We start from the raw sequence: 24,536 nt of genomic DNA, 5'->3' as shown, positions 1-24,536 counted from the left end.
GAGCAGTAGCTGACATAAAGTTTGGCATGTGCCCAGGAAGTGAGAGTCCAAAGTAACGTTATCCAGATGTCTGATCTCAAGTGAGTCTTTCATCTCCCTCGGCCCTGTTCTTCCCAAGGGCTGACCCCAAGTCCTTTGTCTTTCAGGATCACCTTCAGATGAGGCCAGGTTGTCGGGGATCGCAGCCCCGTCTCCAGGCCCGCAGGACACCCCACAGCAGACCTCCGGGGAAGATACCAACTTAACGGCACTGCTTCCACCAGCATCATCCACCAGCACAGAGACTATCACCTCGGTGGGAAATGTTAGCGACCAGGTTCCTGGGTCACCCTCTAGTTAGCACCACACACATGCTGCAGCATATCAGTTGGAGGCAGGGACTTCCGAGGGAGCAGAGGTCAGAGGGCTTCCCGATCCCAGGGAACAGCTGCCTCCAAGACAGATGTTGCGCACCTGGAAAAGATGATCCCATCACTGGTGCAGATGCAGATTCAGAGCTGAATTTACAGGAGGGGGTGTCAGCAACATTCCAGCACCTGCAAGTACAACTGGAGGAGTCCAGCCACCTTCAGGCACAGGAGATGGTGCTGACAATGCGTGGCAGCCAGGCCAACACTGAAAGGGTGGCGTCCACAGTGGATGATCGAGGGCAAGAAGTCAGAGAAGTCCGCTCGGAGGGAGAAGGAAGCGATGGGGCAAGGAAGCATTGAAGCACTGCAGCCCTTCTGAATTCCTCCCCTCCTGACACTGACACATCTGCTGATAGGGTTAGCTGATAGTGAGGCTGTTACTCTCAGAGGAGTTGTGTTCCTGAAAGGGTTCCAGCGGCCACTGGTACATATGTCCTTTGCGTGGGGTTAGCTCTGTTAATCACCTGCTTCTGTTGCTGTGGAGCTGTGCATCTAAGGAGTGCAATTAGGAGTCCCAAAATCAGGTTGTCCAATGATTGAGCCGTGGCCACGTTCAGCCTCCTAATTATAGCACAGATACATAAAGATTTCCAGATGGGTAGGGTAAATGAATATCTACATGATCAGGAGACCTCAGAGCATTTCCAGGATACTGGCAGCAGTCAACAGTTTGAGCGGTCAGGAGCCAGGAAGTACCGACTAAGGGGTGAGTTGCTAATCTTTTACAACAACAATGGAGGGTTCAGCCACAGAACCCCGATTCAGAGGAGGATACCCCATCGAATCCATAGAAATCCGACAGTGCAAAAGGAAACCATTCGGGCCATTGAGTCTGCATCAACCCTCTGAAAGAGCACCCTACCTTGGCCCATTCCCCCGCCTTATCCTTGTAACGCCACCTAACCTGTACATCCTTGGACACTGAGGGGAAATTCTTCGTAACATGGCCAATCCACCTAACCTGCACATCTTTGATCTGTGGGAGGAAACAAAAGTACCCGAAGGAAACCCATGTTGACATGGGGAGAAGGTACAAATTCTACACAGTCACACAAGGCTGGAGTTGAATCCCACGTGGGACCCTGGCGCTGTGAGGCAGCAGTGATAACCACTGCATCACCGTCCCGCCTGCTCCCCACTAGTCCCAGAGCTCCAGATATATAACCCCAGCAAGCCCGAAGACAATGATAAAGGTACTTACCTCCTTGCAATCCCCTCAAAGACAATGGTGCCACAACCCTCTTTGTAAATACCAAATCCCGCCCGCGTGAATCCTGGCTGTGTGGGGGAGCATCATAGGGGGTGGAGATTCGAGCTTCCAACCTGTTCATTGCATTCAAATCCAATGAGATGTTTGCATGATCCTGTCGGCTCAGGGCCCGTTATGGCCGGTGGGGCGGGACCGGAGATTAGGGATGGGTCTATTGCCCAGTGGCGTTCATGGCGGGACTCTCTGAGCCTCCACGCCGAAATCACGCTTGGTGCGGGGGTGGAGAATGGCGCGTCAGATCCGCGATCGGGTCCGATGCTGGGACGTGAACCTCCGCCGACCGGTGAATCGGCGGCAGTCGTGCGTTGACATGCGCCAGGCGGGGGCTGTTGAAAGAAGCCCCCGCGGCGATTCTCCGTGGTCGACGGGCCGAGTTTTCTCCGGTGTGTTTCACGCATGGTTCCACCCGGCGGGAGCTCGGCGTCGCAGTTGCGGTGGCCGTCCTGTTGGGGGGCGGGGAGATCAGTCTCTTTGGGGGGGAGGGGGGGACTTCACGACGGCCAGGCCGCATTCGGGGGCCACCGATCGGCAAGCGCGCGCGATCTGGGGGGGCCTACCTTCTTCCGTGCCAGCCCGCTGTGTGGGACTGCCATGTCGCGCGCGGGCCCTGTGCGGAAGCGGCCACCGCGCACATGTGCAGACCCACGGCTGGCAGTGCAGGGTCGCGTATCGGCAGACGGCGCTGCGTGGAGCACTCCGGCGCCCTGCTGGCCCCCTCTGGGCCACGGGACCGCTGGGCTAAGAGGCCCATTGACGCCAGCCTGAAACGCTCCGGTGTTTATGCCGGCGTCAACACTTAGCTGCCGTTTTGAAGAATCCCGGCCCCCATTTTTGGGCCAACGTGGGATTCTCCGCCTGATCGGGATTCCCTGATCGGAAAGCGGAGAATTCCGCTCAATATATTGGAGTTCCACATCGAGGTTTCAAAATTTTAGTTTGCAATTTCTGCAAATAGCTTGTCTTTCTGAGGCGCTCTGGTGAGTGATTTTCCCCATCCTGCATGGTAAGATGATGCACGAATTGCCGATCTATTGTAGAGCCACCGCAATGGTAAAACTTAGAAACTGAAAGATGCATATGATTATTTCACTGCTGCATGAATGCAACGGTGTTAAATGACCTTATTTCTAGCAACAAGAAAATTAAATGTTCAAAACACTTTTTGGTGAACTTTATATTTGATTTCATGAGCGAAAGTGAGCAATCCAAAAACATGTTGGTATTTCCTTGGGGAGTTATATATTTGCAGCTTGATCTTTGAAATTATTGTACATTTAAAAAAATCAGTTCACTTCCAATCCTGCTAATTAATCTTATCATTCGGGAATGCAGTTAAGACCCTGGTAACCATACTTTTGTAATTAGTGCTACAGGGGAGGGCAAGGGTCAGAGTTCACATTCTGTGGCTTTACCAGAAAGCGTTTGAGATTAATCAGGCTCCGTACTGCAGCTGGACATTCTCAGATTCTAACATATTCCATTCATCATTATGAGTACTTTCAAGTGGTTGCTTCAAATTACTACTATATTCCCTCTAACTACAAAGTTCAACTTCCCAGTGAATAATGCACATTTGGCACAGTTTACCTGCCATTTTAGCCATGCTTGATGTCCCAGGAGGGAAAGAACCCACATCCTAGTGAATTGACTAAAACAGTTACAAAGAACAAGATTGCGCTGCATGCTTATTGGTGCTTTGGGCCATTCTCACATTCCCGAATTTTAACTGCTGCTGAGAGGAATTGTGACTAAGTCAGCAGCTCTCTCATTTCAAGAGGTCACCGCAAAGAAAATTTGGTGAAAGATCTCTGATCCCAGGCGGCTGCTCACCAGACAATAGTCCGGAAGGCATGTGTGAGACAAGTGACAACCTCTCTCTCTCTACGACTCCGTTAGGTGTCTAACGTCGCTTTGGCTCCCCATCATCCAATCACATGGGAAAGGCTCTGTAGTCGTTGGGGGTTAAGTTTCACCAGCATAATGTGCTTTCTCTGAAATAAGAAGCTCATTGTTCCCTGACGCGTACACTCGCTGTGGAGGCCGGTGAGCAGGCTGTCCCCCTGCACCAGGCCTTTCTACGATGTGAAACTCGGAGACATCTGTACACCTCAAGGTTGCTTCGTTTGAAGTTTAGGAGCTGCCGATCCCTCGTGCAGGAAACGTGAACAACAGGTTGGGCTAAGAGTTTTGTTGGGTGGAGATGTCAAGGGTTCTGGAACTGAGGTGGCTGAATGAAGTTGAAATACAGATCTGTCATTGATTGGTGGAAGGGGGCAGGGCGGCTGAATGGCCTAATGCTGTTTCTTTGTTCAAGAAGGAGGGGGGCCAAAGGGACAGTTGAAACGAGCGTTGCTGAAAATCAGACTTTTATTTAAATGGGATATTTCTGATGCACCGTCAATTGCCGCAAAGACGAGAATGGGGGAACAATCGAGGCTTTATTGAAAAAGATGTTTTGCCTCCTGTAGCTGGAACCAGAATGGCTGAAGAGTCGGAGAGCATACACTTTTATACGCCGCCTGCTGGGCGGAGCCAGCAGGCAGGGATGTACCATTGTACCTCTAATATATGGGCGGTGCCGTAATACATATAATATACATTAGTGGTGACTACCACGTTCACCCCCTGTTAAAAGAAAGAGTCCGGCGGGGGTGGTGGAAACATTACAAGTTCAGTCTGTCGGGGGCCTTGACCCTCCTCTGCGATCGCCTCAGTCCTGGTGGAGATGTGGGTGCCGACTGGGTCACCTCTGACTCCGGGAGCGTGTTGTCCTCGTCTTCGTCACCCCTGAGTGGAACCAGTGGGAGGATAGATCCTGGTGGGGACTGTGGTTAGGTTCGCTGGAAGGAGGGCGAGTGGTGCCGGGGTGAATGAGGCAACGGGGGGGGGGGTGTGTCAGGTCGGGGTCGTGGGTGGGGATCCAGCGGGTGCTGGGTCCCGGTGGGAAACTGTGTCTTGGCGCCCGTCGGGGTGTGCCATGTAGGCGTACTGCGGGTTTGCATGTAAGAGGTGGACTTTATCGACCAAAGGGTCTGACTTATGGGACCGCATATGCTTCCGAAGGAGGACGGGTCCCAGAACTGTCAGCCATGTTGGGAGTGAGACCCTGGAGGTGGACTTCCTGGGGAAGACAAACACAAGTTCGTGAGGAGTCTCATTAGTCACGGTGCAGAGGAGCGACCGGATGGAGTGGAGCACGACAGGGAGGACCTCCTGCCAGCGGGAGACTGGGAGATTTTTAGGCCGCAGGGCCAGCAGGACAGCCTTCCAGACCGTCGCGTTCTCCCTCTATACCTGCCCGTTTCCCCGGGGGTTGTAACTGGTCATCCTGCTCGAGGCGATGCCCTTGCTGAGCAGGAACTGACGGAGCTCATCGCTCATAAAAGAGTATCCCCGATCGCTGTGGATATAGGCGGGGAAACCAAACAGAGTGAAAACGCTATGCAGGGCTTTGATTACTGTGGCAGAAGTCATATTGGGGCATGGGATCAAGAAAGGGAACCGGGAGTACTCATCTATCACGTTCGGGAAATACGTGTTGCGGTCGGTGGAGGGGAGGGGCCCTTTGAAGTCCATGCTGAGGCGTTCAAAGGGGCGGGAGGCCTTCACCAGGTGCGCTCTATCTGGCTGGTAGAAGTGTGGCTTGCACTCTGTGCAGACTTGCCAGTCTCTAGTGACAGTCCTGACCTCCTCAATGGAGTAGGCCTTGATAAAATGGAAGAAACGGGTGACCCCCGGGTGACAGAGGTCATAGTGGAGAGCCCGGAGTCGGTCCACTTGTGCGCTGGCATCAGGGGCTAGTTGAGCTTCCCCGGGCGATACAAAATCTCATCATTATAGCTGGACAGCTCAATCCTCCATCTCAAGATCTTGGCATTTTTGATCTTGCCCCGCTGTGTATTATTAAACATAAAAGCAACCGACCGTTGGTCAGTGAGGAGAGTGAATCTCCTGCCGGCCAGGTAATGCCTCCAATGTCGCACAGCTTCCACAATGGCTTGGGCCTCTTTTTTTACAGAGGAGTGCTGAATTTCGGATACATGGAGGGTGCGGGAAAGAAGGCCACGGGTCTGCCGCCTGGTTGTGTGTGGCGGCCAGATCCACGTCTGATGCATCGCTCACCACCTGAAAGGAGAGGGACTCATCGACTGCGTGCATCGTGGCCTTGGCGATGTCTGCCTTGATGCGATTGAAGGCCTGGCAGGCCTCAGCCATCGGGGGAAAAACTGTGGACTTGATGAGTGGCGGGCCTTGTCCGCATAATTAGGGACCCACGGCGTAATAGGAGAAAAACCCCAGGTATCGGTTCAGGGCCTTGGAGCAGTGGGGGAGGGGGAGTTCCAGGAGGGGGCGCATGCGGTTGGGATCGGGCCCTAGGACTCTATTTTCCACTACACAGCCAAGGGTGGCTAAGCGGCTGGTGTGGAACACGCATTTCTCCTTAGTGTATGTGAGATTAAGCGGTTTGGCAGTATGGAGGAATTTGTGGAGGTTTGCATCGTGGTCCTGCTGGTTGTGGCCGCAGATGGTGATGTTATCTAGGTACGGGAAGGTGGCCCGCAGCCCGTACCGGTCAACCATTCGGTCCATCTCTCGCTGGAAGACCGAGACCCCATTACTGACGCCGAAAGGAACCCTAAGGAAGTGGTGGAGGCAGCCTCTGCTTCGAACGCAATGTATTGGCGGTCCTCCGGGTGGATGGGGAGCTGGTGGTAGGCAGACTTCAAGTCGACTACAGAGAAGACCCGTTACTGTGCAACCTGATTGACCATGTCAGATATGCGTGGGAGGGGGTACGCGTCGAGCTGCGTATACCGATTGATGGTCTGACTGTAGTCAATGACCATCCTGTGCTTCCCCCCAGTCTTCACTACCACCACTTGGGCTCTCCAGGGGCTGTTGCTGGCCTCAATGATGTCTTCCCGCAGAAGCCATTGGACCTCCAACCTGATGAAGGTCCTGTCCTGGGCACTGTACCATTTGCTCCCAGTGGCGATGGGTTTGCACTCCGGGGTGAGGTTCGCAAACAGGGAAGGTGGATCGACCTTAAGCGTCATGAGGCCACAGACGGTGAGGGGGAGTAGGGGTCCGCCAAATTTTTAAGTAAGGCTTTGGAAGTGCCATTGAAAATCCAGGCTGAGTAACAGGGCAGCGGAGAGGTGGGGGAGGATGTAGAGCCGGAAGTTGCTGAACTCTACGCCCTGAACGGTGAGGGTCGCGATACTGTACCCCCGGATCTCCATGGAATGGGGTCCGGTGGCCAGGGAGATTTTCTGGATGACGGGGTGTACCGTGGGGGAGCAGCGCCTTACCGTAGTGCGGTGGATGAAGCTCTCTGTGCTCCCGGAGTAAAAAAGGCAGGTCGTCTCGTGCCCATTGATCTTCACCGTTGTCATCGCGGTTGCGAGGTTGCGGGGCCGGGACTGATCCAGGGTGATAGAGATGAGCTGCGGAAGATGCTGGGTGGTCCCGAGCTGGTCAGGGGTGGCGGAGGTAGCGGTAGGCGATGAACGGCCGGACGAGCAGGGATCCTGAGGTGCAGTCCAAAATGGCGGCGAAGGTGGCGATGGCCACGGGGCGCACTTGGCGGGCGGCATCAAAGATGGTGGCGGCCACAGGCCGCACGAGGCTTGCAGTGAGGAAGATGGCGGCGCCCACGGGCCGCACGTGGGGGGTGTAGAAACGCCGGGCCTGGAAACAGCGATGACTGACCGGGCCCGGCAAACTGAAACATAGTGTCCTTTCTTCCCACACCCGTTGCAGGTCGCGCTCCGCGCCGGGCAGCGCTGCCTGGGGTGCTTGTTTTGCCCGCAAAAATTACACTTAGGCCCCACAGAGTTGGCTGGCTGCTGCACGGCGCAGGCTTGCGGTGAGCTGGAGTCAGCAGCTGGTGAGGCCTACAATGCCCACAAGGGTCCCGCGCGGTCGGGGGCGTAGGACTGAACGTTACGGGAGGCCACTTCTAATGAATTAGCGAGCTGCCTAGCCCCGCAAGATCGAGCGTACCCCCTTCCAGTAACCGTTAGCGAACGTACGCAGACTTCATGCCCGTGACGTAAGTGTCTCAAATTAAAAGTTTGGTGTGCTGGACTGCCAAAACTACCTGGCAGTCACAGTTCCTACCTACCCTGCAGGGCACGCAGGAAATTGTCCAGAGTCTCCCCGGGGAGTTGCTGTTTAATGGCCAGGAGGTGCCTGGCGTACACTTGGTTCACCGGTCGAACGTAATGTCCCTTCAGGAGCGCCATCGCTTCGGAGTAGGCGGGCGCAACCCGGATGAGGGGAAAAATATCAGGGCTCACTCGGGAATAGGTAGCCTTCGAAGCAGGCTAGCCAGTGGTCGAAGGTGGACGTGGCGTTGGCTGCTTAAGGGCTCAGCTGCAGGCGATCAGGCTTGATGCAGGGATCCATCGTTAAAAAATCTTGTTCAATAAATTGATGCACTGTCAATTATCACAAAGACGAGAATGGTGGAACAATCGAGGCTTTATTGAGCAAAATGTTTTGCCTCCTGTAGCTGGAACCAGAATGGCTGCAGCGCCGGAGAGCACACACATTTATACGCTGCCTACTGGGCGGAGCCAGCAGGCAGGAATGTACCATTGTTCCTCTAATATACGGGTAGTGCCGTAATACATATAATATACACCAGTGGTGACTACCACAATTTCATCTCAAGGTACATAATCATTAAAACATTTGAATCTGGGTCTCAGTATTCCGTCTTTCACAAGCCTTAGAATTGGGTAGCACGATCTGGGCTGGCAAAGCCAGGCATGGCAGGCACTCCTTGTAAGTTGTAGCTTGTTAGAAAGCATTACACTGGCACAGTTGGAAATCAATAGTGTGGGGATGTTGGAAAAGAGCCATTTCTTCTTTTTATGTCTTCTGGAAATCGCTTCTTTTCACAATTCCCTCAGAACATATCAAGGACTGGATTCTCCCTTCCACCAGCCAATGTTTCTCAGCGGCTGTGCCATTCACTGGTGTTGGGATTCTCTACTCCTGCCGCTTGTCAATGGGATTTCCCATTGAAGCCACCAACCCCACACTGCTGGGAAAACCGTGGGCTGGGGTGCACTGCCGGTAGGAACAGGGAATCCCAATGACTGGAGAATTCCGGCCCAAATCAAAAATGTTTCAAACAATGTGAAAATAAAACATTAGTTCTTTGCACAAAGGCGCTTCAGAGCAGACGTGGTCCAAAGATTTAAATCTTCCTTTGGACTTGAGTCAGATTGACATGTAAAAACTTCAAAGATCATCTGATTGGTATCAAAAGTGAAAGGGGCAGATTGATCAATACCATAGATGAAGTCTGTCTTTTTAAAGATTTACAAGATCATACAGATCATGGTCCATTTTCCTTCTTGCTTTTTCCTGAAGAATACATTCACTTGCTAGTGTACAATCTGTTGATACACCATCCCATTTCTATTTTCCCACCCTTTGAGTGTCCGTCTCCCCCAGTGAGCATTGGCAGGCTATGTTGCCACATTGGGACATTGCAGCCTGTCTCTATTCCAAAGAAATAATTCCATTAGTGTATAAAGCATGTAATGAAGGTAATTACAATGTTTCTTTGGATGCCTATTTGACACATCAATCTGAAGGTGCACAGTTTGGCTGTGATTTCCCTCTGTGGTGTAGTGACTGTCCAACATTACTGCCTCAGATAAATACATGACAAGTGGCCATTTAAGAAATGTGCTGGAGGCTGACAACGCCCATGGACCAGTATCCCAGTATCTTCAAGAGACGACGGTGGAGTAACAACAGAACAATTTGCAAAAAGCAGCCAGTTCAGACGCTGTACGACAAGCTTCATGCCCACAGCAAAGTTGCACCTCAGTATTGTCAAATCCAAGGAATATTTCAATCAATTGACCACCACTGATCTCTTTTAAAATACATTTGTTCGAACGGTGGTGCTTACCAAAAGAAATTCAGACTTTATAATATGTTTTGTCAGCAATAATGCAATAAAGAGTATACATGTACTGTTGCCAAATCAAAAGTGGACAAGAATACTGAAAGATAATAGAACAAAATCGAATCAGTATGGTAACCCATCCTCAACACTGCTCTGTAACGGCAAAATCCATTGTTCTTGATCTTTAGAACTTTTCTGTTTAAGGAAGAAAGCAATGTTCTGCCTGTAGTATCAATATTCATGATTGTCAATGCATCATGTTGTGCTTGAGTGAAACTTCGTACTTCTTCAATGATCAAATGTGGATCAGCCAAAAAAACACTGTTTTTTCACTCACTGGGCCCAGACCACTATGGGGGGTGAAAAAGAGATAAGCGCAAAAAAGATGGCCAACTCAGTTATCCTTTGATGCTCGCATGTAAATTCTCAACATCATGATTTTTACAGATAGTGGTGGGGAGGAGCAAAGAGAGAAAAAAAAGAGAAGAGACAGGGAGGGGGAGAGAGACACGGAAAGAGAGAGAAAGATATCTTAAGATAGACAGTAAATGAGAAAAAGATGAGAAACACATTTGGAAGGCTTCCAGAGAGTATAAACCTTAAGAGTCAAGTAGTTGCGCTGAACTGTGCAACCATTCAAAAACAGCACCGGGAATACATTTCCTGATGTGCACCTTGGAATAATTGGTTTCTCATGGGCCAAAAGAAGCTAATTTTTTTGGAAAAAAAAATTAAGATGTGCACGAAAGTCAAATGGATCTACGAGTGCTTGTTTCTTTCATATTTTGCTAAGTGGCCGTACTTTTAAAGCCAAATTACACTAATTACTCACATATTCGCTTTTTGGTTGGGCTTCTGCGACTGTTCCATTGGTTGAGGCAGGGTCGTCTTGAGGTTTCCCCTTTGCCGCCTTGCCATTGGTAAATTGTGCCTGGCTGGCTTCGTCTTTGGCACTGCCTACCTGGCCAGGCAGCGCCACCTCTCCGACTCCCAGCGAGTCGCTCTTGTATTTCCTGACCAACTCCTCCATGCTCTTCACCTCGCCCTCTGACAAAGCGTGGCATTGAAAGGGATCTTGGTCGTAGACTGGCAGCTGCCTCATGAGTTGCCGACGGCGATAATAAGCTCCTTCTGTACCAGCAATGGGCTGCATTTCCTTCGGAATGAATTCCATGTAATGAATAGCCTGATAGGGAGAGGGAGAAATTTTATGAGGTATAATAGAAAGCATGCGGATTTAATTCCTGTTACGTTAGATCCAGAATTTAATTACAACATGCATGGGAATAAAACAGTCACTTCTGATGCATATACAAAGCTCTTTACGTTTTCCAAAACATTTTCTTTAATATTGCAAAGTTTTACTATAAATGGGAATAAATGATTGCATTGCCAATCGTAGTGCCTACATATTACTCATTCTGAAGCATTAATGGAATTCTACAAATATTGTGCTGTTCAGAACATTTTTCTGTTGATTACACTGTCCACTCCTATTAAATGAAAAATCAGTATCTATTAATGTGTTGTTATTTATTTATCAAGCCAGGTTTATTTTTCAAAAAGTCACACTGATTAAAATTTTACCAGTGTCCTATTGAAGACAGTTCTGGAATACTTTACATGCAATTAAAAGCTCAAATACAAGAAAAAAGGATTTTAAAAGATTGTTCTTATTATCACCATTTTAACCAGACGTTTTCTTGGCAGTATGAGCAACACCAGACTTATTACACATGGGCTGCATACGATTTCAAGGAGTTGGAGTAGAGTAACTGGACAGGAATTTACTGGTATAACATCAAGAAATATCTTCCTTGGCTGCTGTCCAGGCAAGTCGAATGACTAAATAAATAATTGGAGCAGAATTCCCAATGCTGCATTGACCCTTAAACCTCCTTGGGAAAGGGGGAGATTAAGGCAGCAGCTCCTACTTTGAATCCAGCATTCCTCAGGTAGCAGATACTCTTCTCAAATTGCTGGAGTGCATCTCACGCTAAGCTATGCTCTAGGATCGGACTGTGTGGGTATAATGACGCGGAGGAGGGTGACGGTAAACATAAGATAGATTTATTTACAAATATTACAATAGTCTGCATAACACAGCATCTCACTCCCAATGCAATCCTAGATGGGAGGACTTATCTCACCAGGCCCTGATCAGGGCCTGCTTTTAACCCTTATTCTTAACGAGCCCTAGGTGGTAGGCCTTTATCCCTTACCTGGGGAGCCTATACTCCACAAGTCCCACACGGAGATCAATAATGTTTCCCCATGGTCCTCGTGGGGGTTATGCCAGTTGGTATTGTAACACACTCAGTGATGGATTGCAGACTGAGCATTGAAACCATAGTGATCCTCACAACAGGACCCCCCCATGTTAGCTGGGTTGCTCCGAGGTCAGGAATGGTAAGTAATCTTCGCGTTGCTTGACTACGGCGATGCTGGACACTTTCCGTTCCCCTCTCCTTCAGCAGCCACGACACCGGTTTTACGATTTTTAAAGGCACAAGTGAACCACGGCGTTGGGAACTCAACTCATCAGAGGCGAAGCATCGCGGAGGCCCTGGAGAATACTGGGTCGGGCCTGCTAATGACATGCAAACGGTTTTTAATATATGTGCGCTCTGGACCACATTGCGCCACTGTCGAGGTGACTGAGAATTGCGATTTGGCATCAAATCGGCGCCCGTCGCATTTTTGGCATGGGAATCTATTTTCAGCCCAATCGCTTTTCCCGATTTCGGTGTCAGCCAACGGAGAATCCTGTCCAACATATGTTGCTCTATCCTTATTGGATGAAATTGATTTGCATTTCAAATTCCACAATTCATATTTCTTCTAGGTGCGACTTTCACTGAAAACGTGTGGCGTGAAGAGCCAAGGTGGTCTCTTAATCTACAATGCCAGTTCAGCAGGTGTGTAGCTCAAGATATCACCTATGTAAAAGAGTTGATACCTGAGCTTGGAGCAGCCGTTCATCAGCGCATTAAATAGCAAAGTGCCACCAAAATGCCACCCTGCACTCATCAAAGAGGCTGAACATCTTGGTGTCGAACATTTCAATGACTGCCCTGGTGCAACAAAAAACAGCTCAAATTGGAGTAAAGACAATGGTCACAATTCAGCGGCCAAATGTCAGAGTCGCCTTTTGTGGGTGTGTGGGCGCTGGAGCCGCTGAAAACATCCGGCCGACATTTTCTCTTTTTTTTTAACCTAGGGGGCGGAGGTGGGGGGGGGGGGGGGGGGTGGGGGGGGGGGGGGGGGGGGGGTTCTCCCTGCTGAGGCTACACTTTAGTTGGTTTTCTGCTGGAGAGCTGAGTGTGCGAGCAGGAATGGTTGCTCAATGATCGGGGGCACCATTTTGACCTGCTTTTTCACCCCTCTTTCAGGCCCGCCCACTTTATCGACTGCCACCCTTCACCTCCTATCCTTCCTGAGGCTCCCTCCCCCCCCCAGGTCTGACCCAAGGCAGTGCCACCCTGGCACCTGGGCATCCTGGCGCTGCCAGCCTGGCACCCAGGCAGTGCCCCAGCACCCTCACTGTCATGACCATGGCCATTCGACTCATTTGAATATGCAGATCACCCCAATTGGGCAAGATCCATATCTGCACATTTAAATGAGTCTTGCTGCCATGGATCTTGATCGCCTATTAGGGCTGAGATCCAGACCTCACCAGGCGGAGTGAGTCGGGTTGCTCACAATCGGCCCACCAAGTAGTCCGATTTGGGACTCTCGCGCGATTCACCCATTGCGCCGGAAGCCGGTGGCAACAGGGTCACTGAATCATGCCCAATATTCAAGTCAATTTCTTTAAGGGATACTCGTCATTTCATGTTCACTTGTTCCTGGAGCTGTGAAGAAGATCTCGGAAACATATCAGTTGACTTTCTGAACTACACCAACACATGAGCAATGTTTATCCTGGGAGTTCTCTGAGGGCTCCAGCTAAAATAAGTAAACGCTGTGCTGCTCCACGCTGTAGGAGCCATAGAGAGAATGGATGTCTTGACAGGAATCTCCCTGGACAGGCAATAGGAGGACAGGAACCAGGCAGAGCAACACCATGAACCCTTGGAAGGTGACCTCCACCCCGCCATTTGGAGTTTCCAGCTGAATCCAACAAGTGCAATGCCACATTACGCTCAAATGGGAGTTGGATTGGCAGCTGGGGGGATATCTGCCCTCACTTGGAAGGAAGTCCCACCTTGGAGAGTTGTCGGCCAATATGGCCGGAAGAGCCACTGCAGCCTGTACCTGAGATGAAGTAAAGGTAAAGTCGCCATAGTCCCGGATGACCATAGGCTGCTTCGTCCTTTGAGGAGGAGAGCTGACTGGTGGTGATTTAACCTGAGGATCAGCACAGCTCTGGCGAGGGGCAAGGTTGCGAAGACAGGGCCTTCAGGAATAAGGGAGCCGGTGTCAGGTAAGTGGCTCTGGGGGTTCGTGGGGGGGGGGGGGGGGGGGGCACTAGTGGGTAATGAGAGGATAGGCCGAGTGGGTGGTGAAATTGGGGGGGTGGATGAAGTTAGGTGCAGTGGTGTCCAGACCATGAGGGAAAGGCAGATGGGGGCTTCTTATGGAGGTACCACCCTCCCCTTCCTGCCCAAGATTGATGCCAGTGAACTTTTCTTTTGATTTCCTTGAGATATCCAGCGCTCATAGCCTGAAAATTGAGGCTGGCTGGGAAAAAGCCCGTCAGTGGACATTAAGTGTGTCCACTTAAGGGTCTTTTTTTGTTTTAAATATTTTTTAATCTCCTCCTTTTTCACATTTTCTTCCAAATTTACACCCAACAATAAACAATAATCAGTAATGAATGTAATGTCAATCCCCATAGTAATAACAACGATTCCATCCTCCCACCAAACCCCAGACATTAGCCCGCATGTTAACATAAACAAATGACAAAAAGGCATCAGAAATCACCCACAGTCACCATTAACACATACAGTCCCCCTGCCCCCAACCCTCCCAGCCCCCAATCCCCCTAATGTTCGATGTGATCTAATTCTTGAAAGTGCTTAATGAATAATGCCCATGAATTGTAGAATCCCTCCATTCTTCCCCTCAGTTCAAATTTGACCTTTTCAAGCGTTAAGAATTCCAGCAGGCACCCCCGCCACGCCACGGCACAGGGTGGAGAGGTTGATCTCCACCCTAACAGGATCTGCCTTCGGGCGATCAACGAGGCGAAGACAAAAACATCTGCCTCCACGCCCATTTCCAACCCTGGCTGGTCCGACACCCCGAATATGGCCTCCCGAGGGCCCGGGTCCAGTTTCACGTGCACCACTTTAGAGAATATTCTAAACACCTCTTTCCAGTAATCCTCCAGCTTTAGACAGGACTAAACCATATGAATGTGGTTTGCGGGGCCTCCCTCCCAACGTTCACGCACATCTTCTACCCCCTCAAAGAGCCGCCTCATCCTTGCCCTTGTAAGGTGCTCTCTATACACCATCTTCAGCTGCATCAGCCCCAAGCTCGCACATGAGGTGGAGGCGTTCACCCTCCGGAGCACCACTTAAGGGTCTTAATAGGGGCGAGGATGGGCTGCACTTCTGAGACCGTGCCCACACCACTGTAAAATTGGGTCCGGGCTGGGTGGAATCCCGGAGAGAATTCCCCTCCATGCAATTTCACGCTCTCCCTCACCTCAAGACCCACCCGGGTGGGGAGGGGTGTGGGGTGGAATGTAAAATTCACAGCCATATATGTCGATTTTTCAATAGTTTAGCTTGGACATGGCAATGTGGCATGTTGCAGGCAGCTGGATAAACAAAAAAATGTATGTTGTGTTGATTTCTTTCAATCCGCTATGCTTGTCAACCAATGTCAAGAGCGTAATAGATACTATCAAGCGCTAGACACACACATTGCAAAGCAATGTCAACAAACATTACCCTTGTGGGCCAGCCTTTGTAGCACTCTGCACAGTCCAAGGCCCACATGCGTGCAGCCTTGTCAGTTTTTTTCTGAGCTGAGGTAATTTGTTATTAATTTGTACAGGGAACTACTGCAGCGAAAAGATGTCCGGTCAGTCAAGATTTGCTCAAGAGTCCCACTTGAACTTTTCTTTTATTCCAGGGATTTGAAAATAATTAGCCGTCAGTTCAGAAGGAAGATCAATGCTCCACATCGGCCCTTTCTTCCTGCACGCACACACAAAGCCAGGGATATGACAGTCACAGCAGACGGGATGATGATCTTACGAGAATTCTTGCAGAATGCAGATTATAGGGCCAGCAAGAGATGATTCATAGCTCCGAGTGGCTTGATAACTAAAACATGTGCAAGTATTCTTCACAGGCCAAGAGCAAGAATGAAAAACTCTTTATGCTGTCCCCAGACAGTATTTGGTTTAATTTGTTTGCCTGAAGAGATGTCAAGCTTCTTGTTTGTTTATTTCAGACCCCCCCCCCCCCCCCCCGGAAAGTGCCATCACCTCTCCTCCTGAAGATGCAGATTCAGGAATACCAGCTGCCTGCAGACAGCCACTCATCATGCATGGGCTTCAAAAACCAGTCGCATCAGGTTGCAGCATTTAAATGCACTGTTCAATTCTGTCCATGTTCAACCTCCGGCACTGTGCACCTCCGCTTAAATAGGCTCCGATTGGAATCTAACAGGCAGTGAGAAATTGCAACAACTCTGCTGCTGTTCCTCTTAGGATCAGTTATCTCATCACAAATGTACACACGTGAACCTCTCACGGCATGATTAGCTAGATTACATGTTACATCCCAGCAACAGGAGAGTTAAAGCGTGTAATAGACGCTGTTATTTTCAGCTAAGGTAAAGCAATTTTTAAACTGGTTCACCAGTCCCTTTAAGGGCAGCAAGTTTAATAGCTGGAAATCTTGAGGTACGTTAGGGGTTAATTGTTGTTTGCATGGAGATTTGCAAAAAGAGACAGTGGTAAACATCCGCGTGGCGGGGTTGGGGGGGGGGGGGGGGGGTGGCACGATGCACGTTCAGACAGCCTGTGCAGACACAATGGGCTGAATGGCCTCCTTCTGTTTTGTAATAATTTTGTGCAATGTGACAACCACACTCAAGTTGCAGCGTGTTTGCATATGAAGAGGTCAGATAAGACTTTCTGAAGGAGTTCAAGTTCAAGGTAATGAAACCAAATGAATTGGCAACTCCAGATAATATTTAATGAACAAAACTGTGATCAAGCTATCAAATAAACTGTTAATTCATCTAGGAAAGTGTCATGTAAGAGTACCTTTAAGAAATGGGTGTTTTTAATAGAATAACTGTAGTGGATGTACCTTTAAGAAATGGGTGTTTATTACCGCAATGATGTCGGAGAGTGGGTGGAGCTGGGCTGTCTGCTTTACTTTCGTTTTTGAGCAGGCTACGACAGAGTGAATTTTATAGTTTTGTTTTCAGAGAGAAGAGCAGCAGTGAAAGCCAGCAGATGTGCATGGATCTCTCTACAAGCTAATTTCAAAGGGAAAACTGCTCTCATTGGCGAATTTAAACCTGATCTCTTTGTTAAAAGGGTCTTTTGTCTTCTGGATGTTGTTTGATAATTTATTAAGGATTACTTAGTGTTGTATTCTTTGGGGGTTGTATTTGAATTAATGGTTGCTAAGTTGTTCACTGTATGTTTTAAAAAGGTTAACTTGAGTTCATAGAATAAACATTGTTTTGCTCGAACAAATACTTTTCGATTTCTGCTGCACCACACCTGTAGAGTGGGCCGTGTGCTCCCCATACCACAATCTATTAAAAGTTGTGGGTCAGGTGAACTCCATGATACACTTTGGGATTCTCTAAATCCTGGCCCATAACAAAAGGGAAAAGAGAACAGAAAATTGAAACGGATTGAGAAGAAGGAAATAGATAATCATCTGAGAGAATTGTGTAAATATAAAGGATGTATCATCTTGGACAGGACAGGACTAAATGGATTAGGGAGCTGGATAGTCTTCTCATGTCGGAATTACATCACAATCATTTTGATATAATTGGATAGAGATTTCTGCAAGAATTACCGAACAGCTAGGTGGGCTGTTTATTTAACCATTGATCCCAGCGTATACATTAACCTGGCAAATAAGGCAATTTCATTTTTGGGCCCCAAAAATCATGGGCATGTTTTCTGCCAGATGAGGAAGCTCACTTTTGGCCATTGCCGGGACCTTCTGGCCTTGCCACTGTCTATGGCATTTTGCGTGGCTCACCCATCTCACTGCCGGGCACCCACCACGATGTGGGTTTGGGTGGGGGGGGGGGGGGGGGGGGGGGACTGGAAGATCCCATCAGTGGAAAGAACTGGTTTTGCATAAATGCAACTGGACTTTTTATCCATGACATACTATTGTCGCAATTGCAATCAGCCTCAATTTTGTGCCCTATAATTGGATGTTTTACCTGCTGGTACCTTATAACTGGATATAAGGGATAAAGCAGGTGAAATGGGGTGTGTATTGTAAAGATGGACATGAGTTTAAGACACGGTCACACAGAGCAGATACTGCGTGGTGCCGACAAAGATGCTCGCCAGACACACACACTGTTCACTTTTATACTCGTGTAAGCCAAACCCACTTTTTGGGCAATTTAAAATCTGCTAAGGTCGACTGAGAAGCTGACATCTATGGTAACAATCATTAAATACAACTTGCATTCATAGAAGGCCTTTTGGAAAAGTGACTATCAAGGTGCCTCACAGTGGAAAAATACAGCAGTGGAGGAAGCAGGCGACAATACATGGTTAAGGAGCGATTCTGAAGCAGCTTTCAAATGTAGAAACAGAAGCAGCAATGGGGAAGAGCTTGGAGACAGTAGGACTGAGATGGCTAAAGGCTCTAGCACTAGTGGTGGTGGAGAGAGGGATGGGGGTGAATCAAAGAGGACAGAGTTGGGGAACTGGATGGTACAGGTTGAAGTGCAAGGGTGGAGGTTTCAGAACAGAACCGGCAGCTGTTCTTCCAGTGAATTTTACTTGCTTCACAATCAAACCAAATTTACATCACCAATGTTTTTTGCAAATCCCTTCTCTCCAACTGGAGGAAAGGAAGCTACAGTGTCCAAATTCACAGCCTCTAGACAGATATTACAAAATATCTATAATTTACAATTTGATCCTTCATTGATTTATTTCCCAGCATTTATTTCCCATCCCTAATTGCCGTTGAGAAGGTGGTGATGAGTCGCCTTTTTGAACCACTGCAGTCTGTGTAGTGTAGGTACACCCACTTAGCTGTTATGGAGGAAGTTACAGAATTTTGACCCAGTGACTGTAAAGGAACAGCGATATATTTCCAAGTCAGCATGGTGAATGAGTTGACTTGATAGTGTTCCCATGCATCTGTTGCCCATATCCTTCTAGGCAGTAGAGGTCACGGGTTTGTAAGGTGCTGTTGAAGGAGCCTTGGCAAGTTGCCACAGCGAATCATGTTGATGGTACATGCTGCTGCCATTGTGCATTAGTGGTGGAGAGAGTGAATGTTGAGGTGGTGGATGGGGGGAACAAATAAGCAGGTTGCTTTGCCCTGGATGGTGTTGAGCTTCTTGAGTGTTGTTGGAGCTGCACTCATCCAGACAAGTGGAGAGTATTCCATTACACTCCTGACTTGTGCCTTGCAGATTGTGCACAGGACTTGGGTGGGTGGGTGGGGGGGTCGGTAAGAGGTGAATTACACACTGCAGTATCTCCAACCTCTGACCTGCTCTTGTAGCTACAGTATTTTTATGGCAAGTCCAGTTCTGTTTCTGGTCAATGGTAACCGCGACGACAGTGCTAGGCTAACATTACAGTTTGTTGTTTCCTCAACAATGCGGCTTATAAGTCTGAATATTACTGTTACTGGGCCTTGGGGTCCCTACTCTCTTGCCGTTTTGTCTTGTGAATCTTTGTACATTAAGCAATTGGTTGCTTTTCTGGCAGAAATGGGACATGCCCAAGGATACTAGCCAGAAAATCTGTATTTGTAATGGTGATTGAGGGATAAATATTGGCCAGAACACGAGGACTATCTTCCTTGGTTCCTCTTCAAAATAACGCCGTGGAATCCTTTACATTAATTTGAGAAGGCAGACTGGGGTAATTTAACAAATGGCACCTCCAATTGAGTCCTGCACTGAGTGTCAGCCTTTATTTTTGTGCTCGCATCCTGAAGTGAGACTTGAACCCCAACTCTAGTGATTCAGAGGCAAAGGATGCTCCTGACTGAGCAACAGCGGACAACTTGAATTGAGATTGTATGTCAAATGTGAGCTCGAAGGACCATGGAGTCCTGGCTCATTGCCGGAAAGTGGAGCAAAACACTTCCATTACATGAGCTTTCAAACTTAACAAAAGCCGTTTCATGATTGGTTCGGGGACCTTAAAGAAAAGTAGCTGGCTATCAAATTGTAGTTGCAACCTGCAATGTGCCAGAGGCAATGAGTGTCTGCCGCAGCAAAAAAATTCTCGAAGCAAGAACTAACAAATAATGAGCTATGTTAGCCTGGGGCGTGATTCAGCGGCCTCGTCGCACCCGACTTGGTGTCGGGGTGAGGCCGTTGCATCACACGAGATTTTGTGATCACTTTAAGATCTCGCTCTCACTGGGTGAGATCCAGATGTGCAGATTTAAATGATCCATTAGGCTCAGGATTCAACTGGGCCCAAGATTCACTGGTCCTGCCTGGGAGACTTTGCCAGGGTGTCGTTTATGTGGACCAATCGTAACGGCACCCAAAAGGAGGGGGGGGGGGGTGACTCCCAGGCCATTGGAGACCCCTGGGTGTTCAGACTTAGGGCATGAAGGAACGCTGGCACTCATGATGGCATCTGGGCACCTTGGCACTGCCACCCGGGCCAGATAGCACTGCCAGGTTGGCAGAGGCAATGCCAGGGTGCCCGGCATGCAGTGCCAAAGTGCCTAGGTGCCAGCTTGCTTCTGCCGGGGGTCGGGCCCGGGGCTGCCTTGCCCATAAGAGGTGGGTGAGTGGGGGCTCGAGGACTCTGGAAGAGGTCATTTGGGTGGAGTGGGTGGGGGGTGCAGAGGCTGCAGTGGGGCTGCTGAGGGGTTGGAGAGATCGGGGCTGCCTTTAAAAATGGCACCCCAATCAGTGAGTAGTCTTCCTGCATTGGCGAGTTGAGCAGGTGCCAAGAAACAACCCGCTAAACCCGTCTAAAACCAGATATAGAAATTCTTTGGATTGAATCGCGCCCTGTTTTCTTTGACACCCATTTCATGGGGAATACCCAGGTTTAACTTGAGTATAAGGGCCTGTGCATGATATTTTTTACAGCGGGGGGCCTGTAGCACAGCACATACCATGTTACCGTTATAGGGCACTATCTAATTACGATGATCAGACAAGTATGTATAATCAAAGACAAAGACCTTCTGCGACCTTTCAACTGCTTTCAGTTATTAGTCAATCCACTGTCCACTGGGAAAGGTTTGTTGTGGTAAGATTTAATGAATGAAGGCCCTTGCCCGCCTTGTCACAGGGTTCTGTCAAGTAGGCATAGGGGGGATTGGAAAGTCCCAGTCTAAACACCCTCTCACCGAAATCCGCAATTGCTTATTCTTCAGTAGAGGTCCTGCTTACTTTGCAGCTGGTCTCCATACCACGGGGCTGTTCCAGCAATCCGCCATTCACCAACAGGGGATGGGTCGCTGCAGCCTGCCCTTAACTTGAGTGATCGGAGTTCAAAAGGGCTTCTTGTACCTCAGACCAGATCATCTGACTTTGCACTCCAAGCAGCAAAAACAATAACGTGCCCTAGAGAACCAGTAACTCCTGCTCATTTTTAAAATCCTGCAGCAATGTTTCGTTGAGATTTCATTTTAGAAAAAAGTGTTTCCTATGATCTGAAACAAGACAGACTGTCAAGTCGGCTTCACAAGGTTCCTGCTGATAATGACAGAAGACTTAATTTACTGCTCAGTGTGATCATTTGAACCATTGATGCCGTAGAACTTTTTCAGAAGGCCATTAATCAGAGAAGTTTTAATGCGAACACTGCCGCAGTGGTCCTGGTAATCCTTGTAACAAGCAGAGCTACACTACTGGGACTTGTAAAAGGCAAGCAGTCACTGAGAGACTTATTGCAGCTGCTCAGCTTGCACTGTTTTGAAAGAACCAAGAAAAGCTATAGGCAATCTTCCACCACCCAGATTATAAATCTCCCACAGGGAGAAAAAGGGAAAGCAGGCCAACCTCGCAGTTACACATGCTTCACACCCTACACCTTCACTTGTGGACAGGAGGGGGTTAATTTAAACAGCCCTGCTTTCCCCTCTCACCACCCCTCCGTTAACAGAAAGGTGGTTTTGATTTTCTTCCCTCATTTCCCAACCACTCAGTTTTGGTGTGATCCAAGTTCCATTAATAACCCCAAAGCAAACTCGTGGCATGATTAACTCAGAGGGTTAGTTTATTTGCACACACTCAAGTGCAGGAGGAGGGTCGCAACGCTGCCACAATAAAAGGGGGACATAGAAGGAAAGATTTACAAGGCAAAGTCCGGAGAGAAAAGAATTATTTACGTCTGTCCAGAATAAAAGTCCAGTGATGCACTGCTTCACAGAGGTCAGTAGGTTGAAACCTGATGCTGGATAATTCACTTTTCCAGTAGAGGTGATTTCCATGATGAAATAAGCACATAGAGCTGAATTGGTCTTGTAAGTGATGGTATAGAAGTTCAGAAGCTCCAGTGTAACCAATGTAGATGCTATGCTGCTGCTTTGTAGATGAAAATACATCAGACTGAGCTTGACAGTTCCACAAGGCAATACTGCAGGTTGCATCAGCTCAGGGGGTCACATCACATGACTCTCCATTTTAGCTTTGACAAGGGTGCATATTCTTTATTTGGGTTCTTGAGATTGTTAATGCTCTAACCGTCAAGCCTTAATGGGAGGTTGCAGGATCATTTGCCCAAGCAGATGACTCAGCTTCAGTTGACCTCTATGAAATGTTTTGTATAATTCCCTTTGAAATTTCTCTCAGCATCCCACAGGGCTCATTATTATCTCTTCGGAGATGATGAGGTGCAAATTTCTGCGATGCTGCCATATTGCTCGAGTCCTCATTCATCTGAGGAAGGGGCAGTGCTCCGAAAGCTAGTGATTTGAAACAAACCTGTTGGACTTTAACCTGATGTTGTAAGACTTCTTACTGTGCCTACCCCAGTCCAACGCCGGCATCTCCACATCATATTGTTTGAGGTACACAGCCAAATATGGATTCAGCCATCTTAAAAGATTGTTGCCCAGTTTTTACATTTTCGAAATTAGCCAGGAGGATATATTCTAAAAATGTAGATTGTGAGGTCTTAGCCCCGTTACAATTCAGAAGGTAGGTTGTGAAGCAGACCTAATGCCTGAGAGGGCAATATTAGTAAAGTTAGCAAGGAAAACAATGAAGCTTCTGAACACTTTGAAATGCTTTACAGTTAGGTCGGTGTTTTTTTCAATGTGGATCACATGTTTTAAGTTCAGTTGCAGCTTACAGTGATATTTTTGTGAAAACAATGGAATGTGGTGTATTGAAAATTGCATTTTGCATTTTGTCAACTTGAGGCTACCATACACACATTGACCAGCAGAGGCTTGGGTCACTGTCTGTGCGGAGTCTGCACATTCTCCCTGTGTCTCCGTGGGTTTCCTCCGGGTGCTCCGGTTTCCTCCCACAAGTCCTGAAAGACGTGTTGTTAGGTAATTTGGACATTCTGAGTTCTCCCTCTGTGTACCTGAACAGGCGCCGTAATGTGGCGACTAGGGGCTTTTCACAGTAACTTCATTGCAGTGTTAATGTAAACTTACTTGTGACAATAAAGATTATTATTATAAGGTGGCCATTTATGGCTTGCGACATTACTGAATGATTTATATTGGACAAATAACAAATAAACTAGCAGCAGAGATCAAAAAGACCCACATTTTGATAATCTCATCCAGAAAAGTGTCTGACATGATTCAAACAGCCTCACCATCCCCTGACTAAGAAAGAAAATAAAATGAGGGGTTCCACTCCGAATTGCTATTCAATAAGTTCTGCAGGAAAATTAATTTGAAGATCTTAAGAGAGGATGATGAATAGAAACAAGAGTACGTAATATCGGCTGGCGAGTCTGTTCCATGATTCAATGAGGTCAGGTTTCCTCAATATTTCAATTATCTGACTTGGTTTCATAATCCCTTATATCGTTGGATGGTATGTTGCCTCCCTGGTGCAAGGGTCAAGGATGTCTCGGAGCGGCTGCAGGACATTCTGGGAGGGGGGGGGGGGGGGAGGGTAAACAGCCAGCTGTCGTGGTGCATATAGGCACCAACGATATAGGTAAAAAACGGGATGAGGTCCTACAAGCGGAATTCAGGGAGTTAGGAGTTAAACTAAAAAGAAGGACCTCAGAGGTAGTAATCTCAGGATTGCTACCAGTGCCACGAGCTAGTCAGAGTAGGAATGTCAGGATAGATAGGATGAATGCATGGCTCGAGAGATGGTGCAAGAGGGAGGGATTCAAATTCCTGGGGCATTGGGACCGGTTCTGGGGGAGGTAGGACCAGTACAAACCGGACGGTCTGCACCTGGGCAGGACTGGAACCGATGTCCTAGGGGGGGGGTTTTCTAGAGCTGTTGGGGAGGGTTTAAACTAATGTGGCAGGCGGATGGGAACCGATGCAGGAAGTTGGAAGGTAGTAAAACAGGGACAGAAGCAAAAGGAAGTAAGGGGAAAAGTGCAAGGCAGAGAAGACATAGTCAAAAATCTAAAAGGGCGACAGTACAAGGTACAATGACTGAGGGGAGCTCAGTGAATAGGCCCAGTAATAACAAAAGGAATAAAACTGGAGATGTTAAGATTCAAAACAGAGGTAAAAAAACCAACATAAGTGTACTTTACCTGCATGCTCGTAGTATTCGGAATAAAGTAAATGAGTTGATGGCACAAATCATCGTA

The 24,536-nt window shown here is 48.4% G+C and overlaps 1 protein-coding gene across 1 annotated transcript in view; it reads right to left on the bottom strand.

Annotated features, from left to right (window-relative positions):
- Positions 1-24,536, bottom strand: part of lmcd1 (LIM and cysteine-rich domains 1) — an 86,269-nt gene that overhangs the window by 15,236 nt on the left and 46,497 nt on the right. The window contains exon 4 of the mRNA XM_038810762.1: positions 10,446-10,799. Coding sequence (XP_038666690.1) covers positions 10,446-10,799 — 354 coding nt within the window. The remainder of the gene's footprint in view (positions 1-10,445; positions 10,800-24,536) is intronic.

The sequence above is a fragment of the Scyliorhinus canicula genome, chromosome 11 (genome assembly GCF_902713615.1).
Source record: "Scyliorhinus canicula chromosome 11, sScyCan1.1, whole genome shotgun sequence".
Lineage (NCBI taxonomy): Eukaryota > Metazoa > Chordata > Chondrichthyes > Carcharhiniformes > Scyliorhinidae > Scyliorhinus > Scyliorhinus canicula.
Note: the sequence above shows the minus strand (reverse complement) of the source record. Positions and strands in the feature narration are given on the sequence as shown.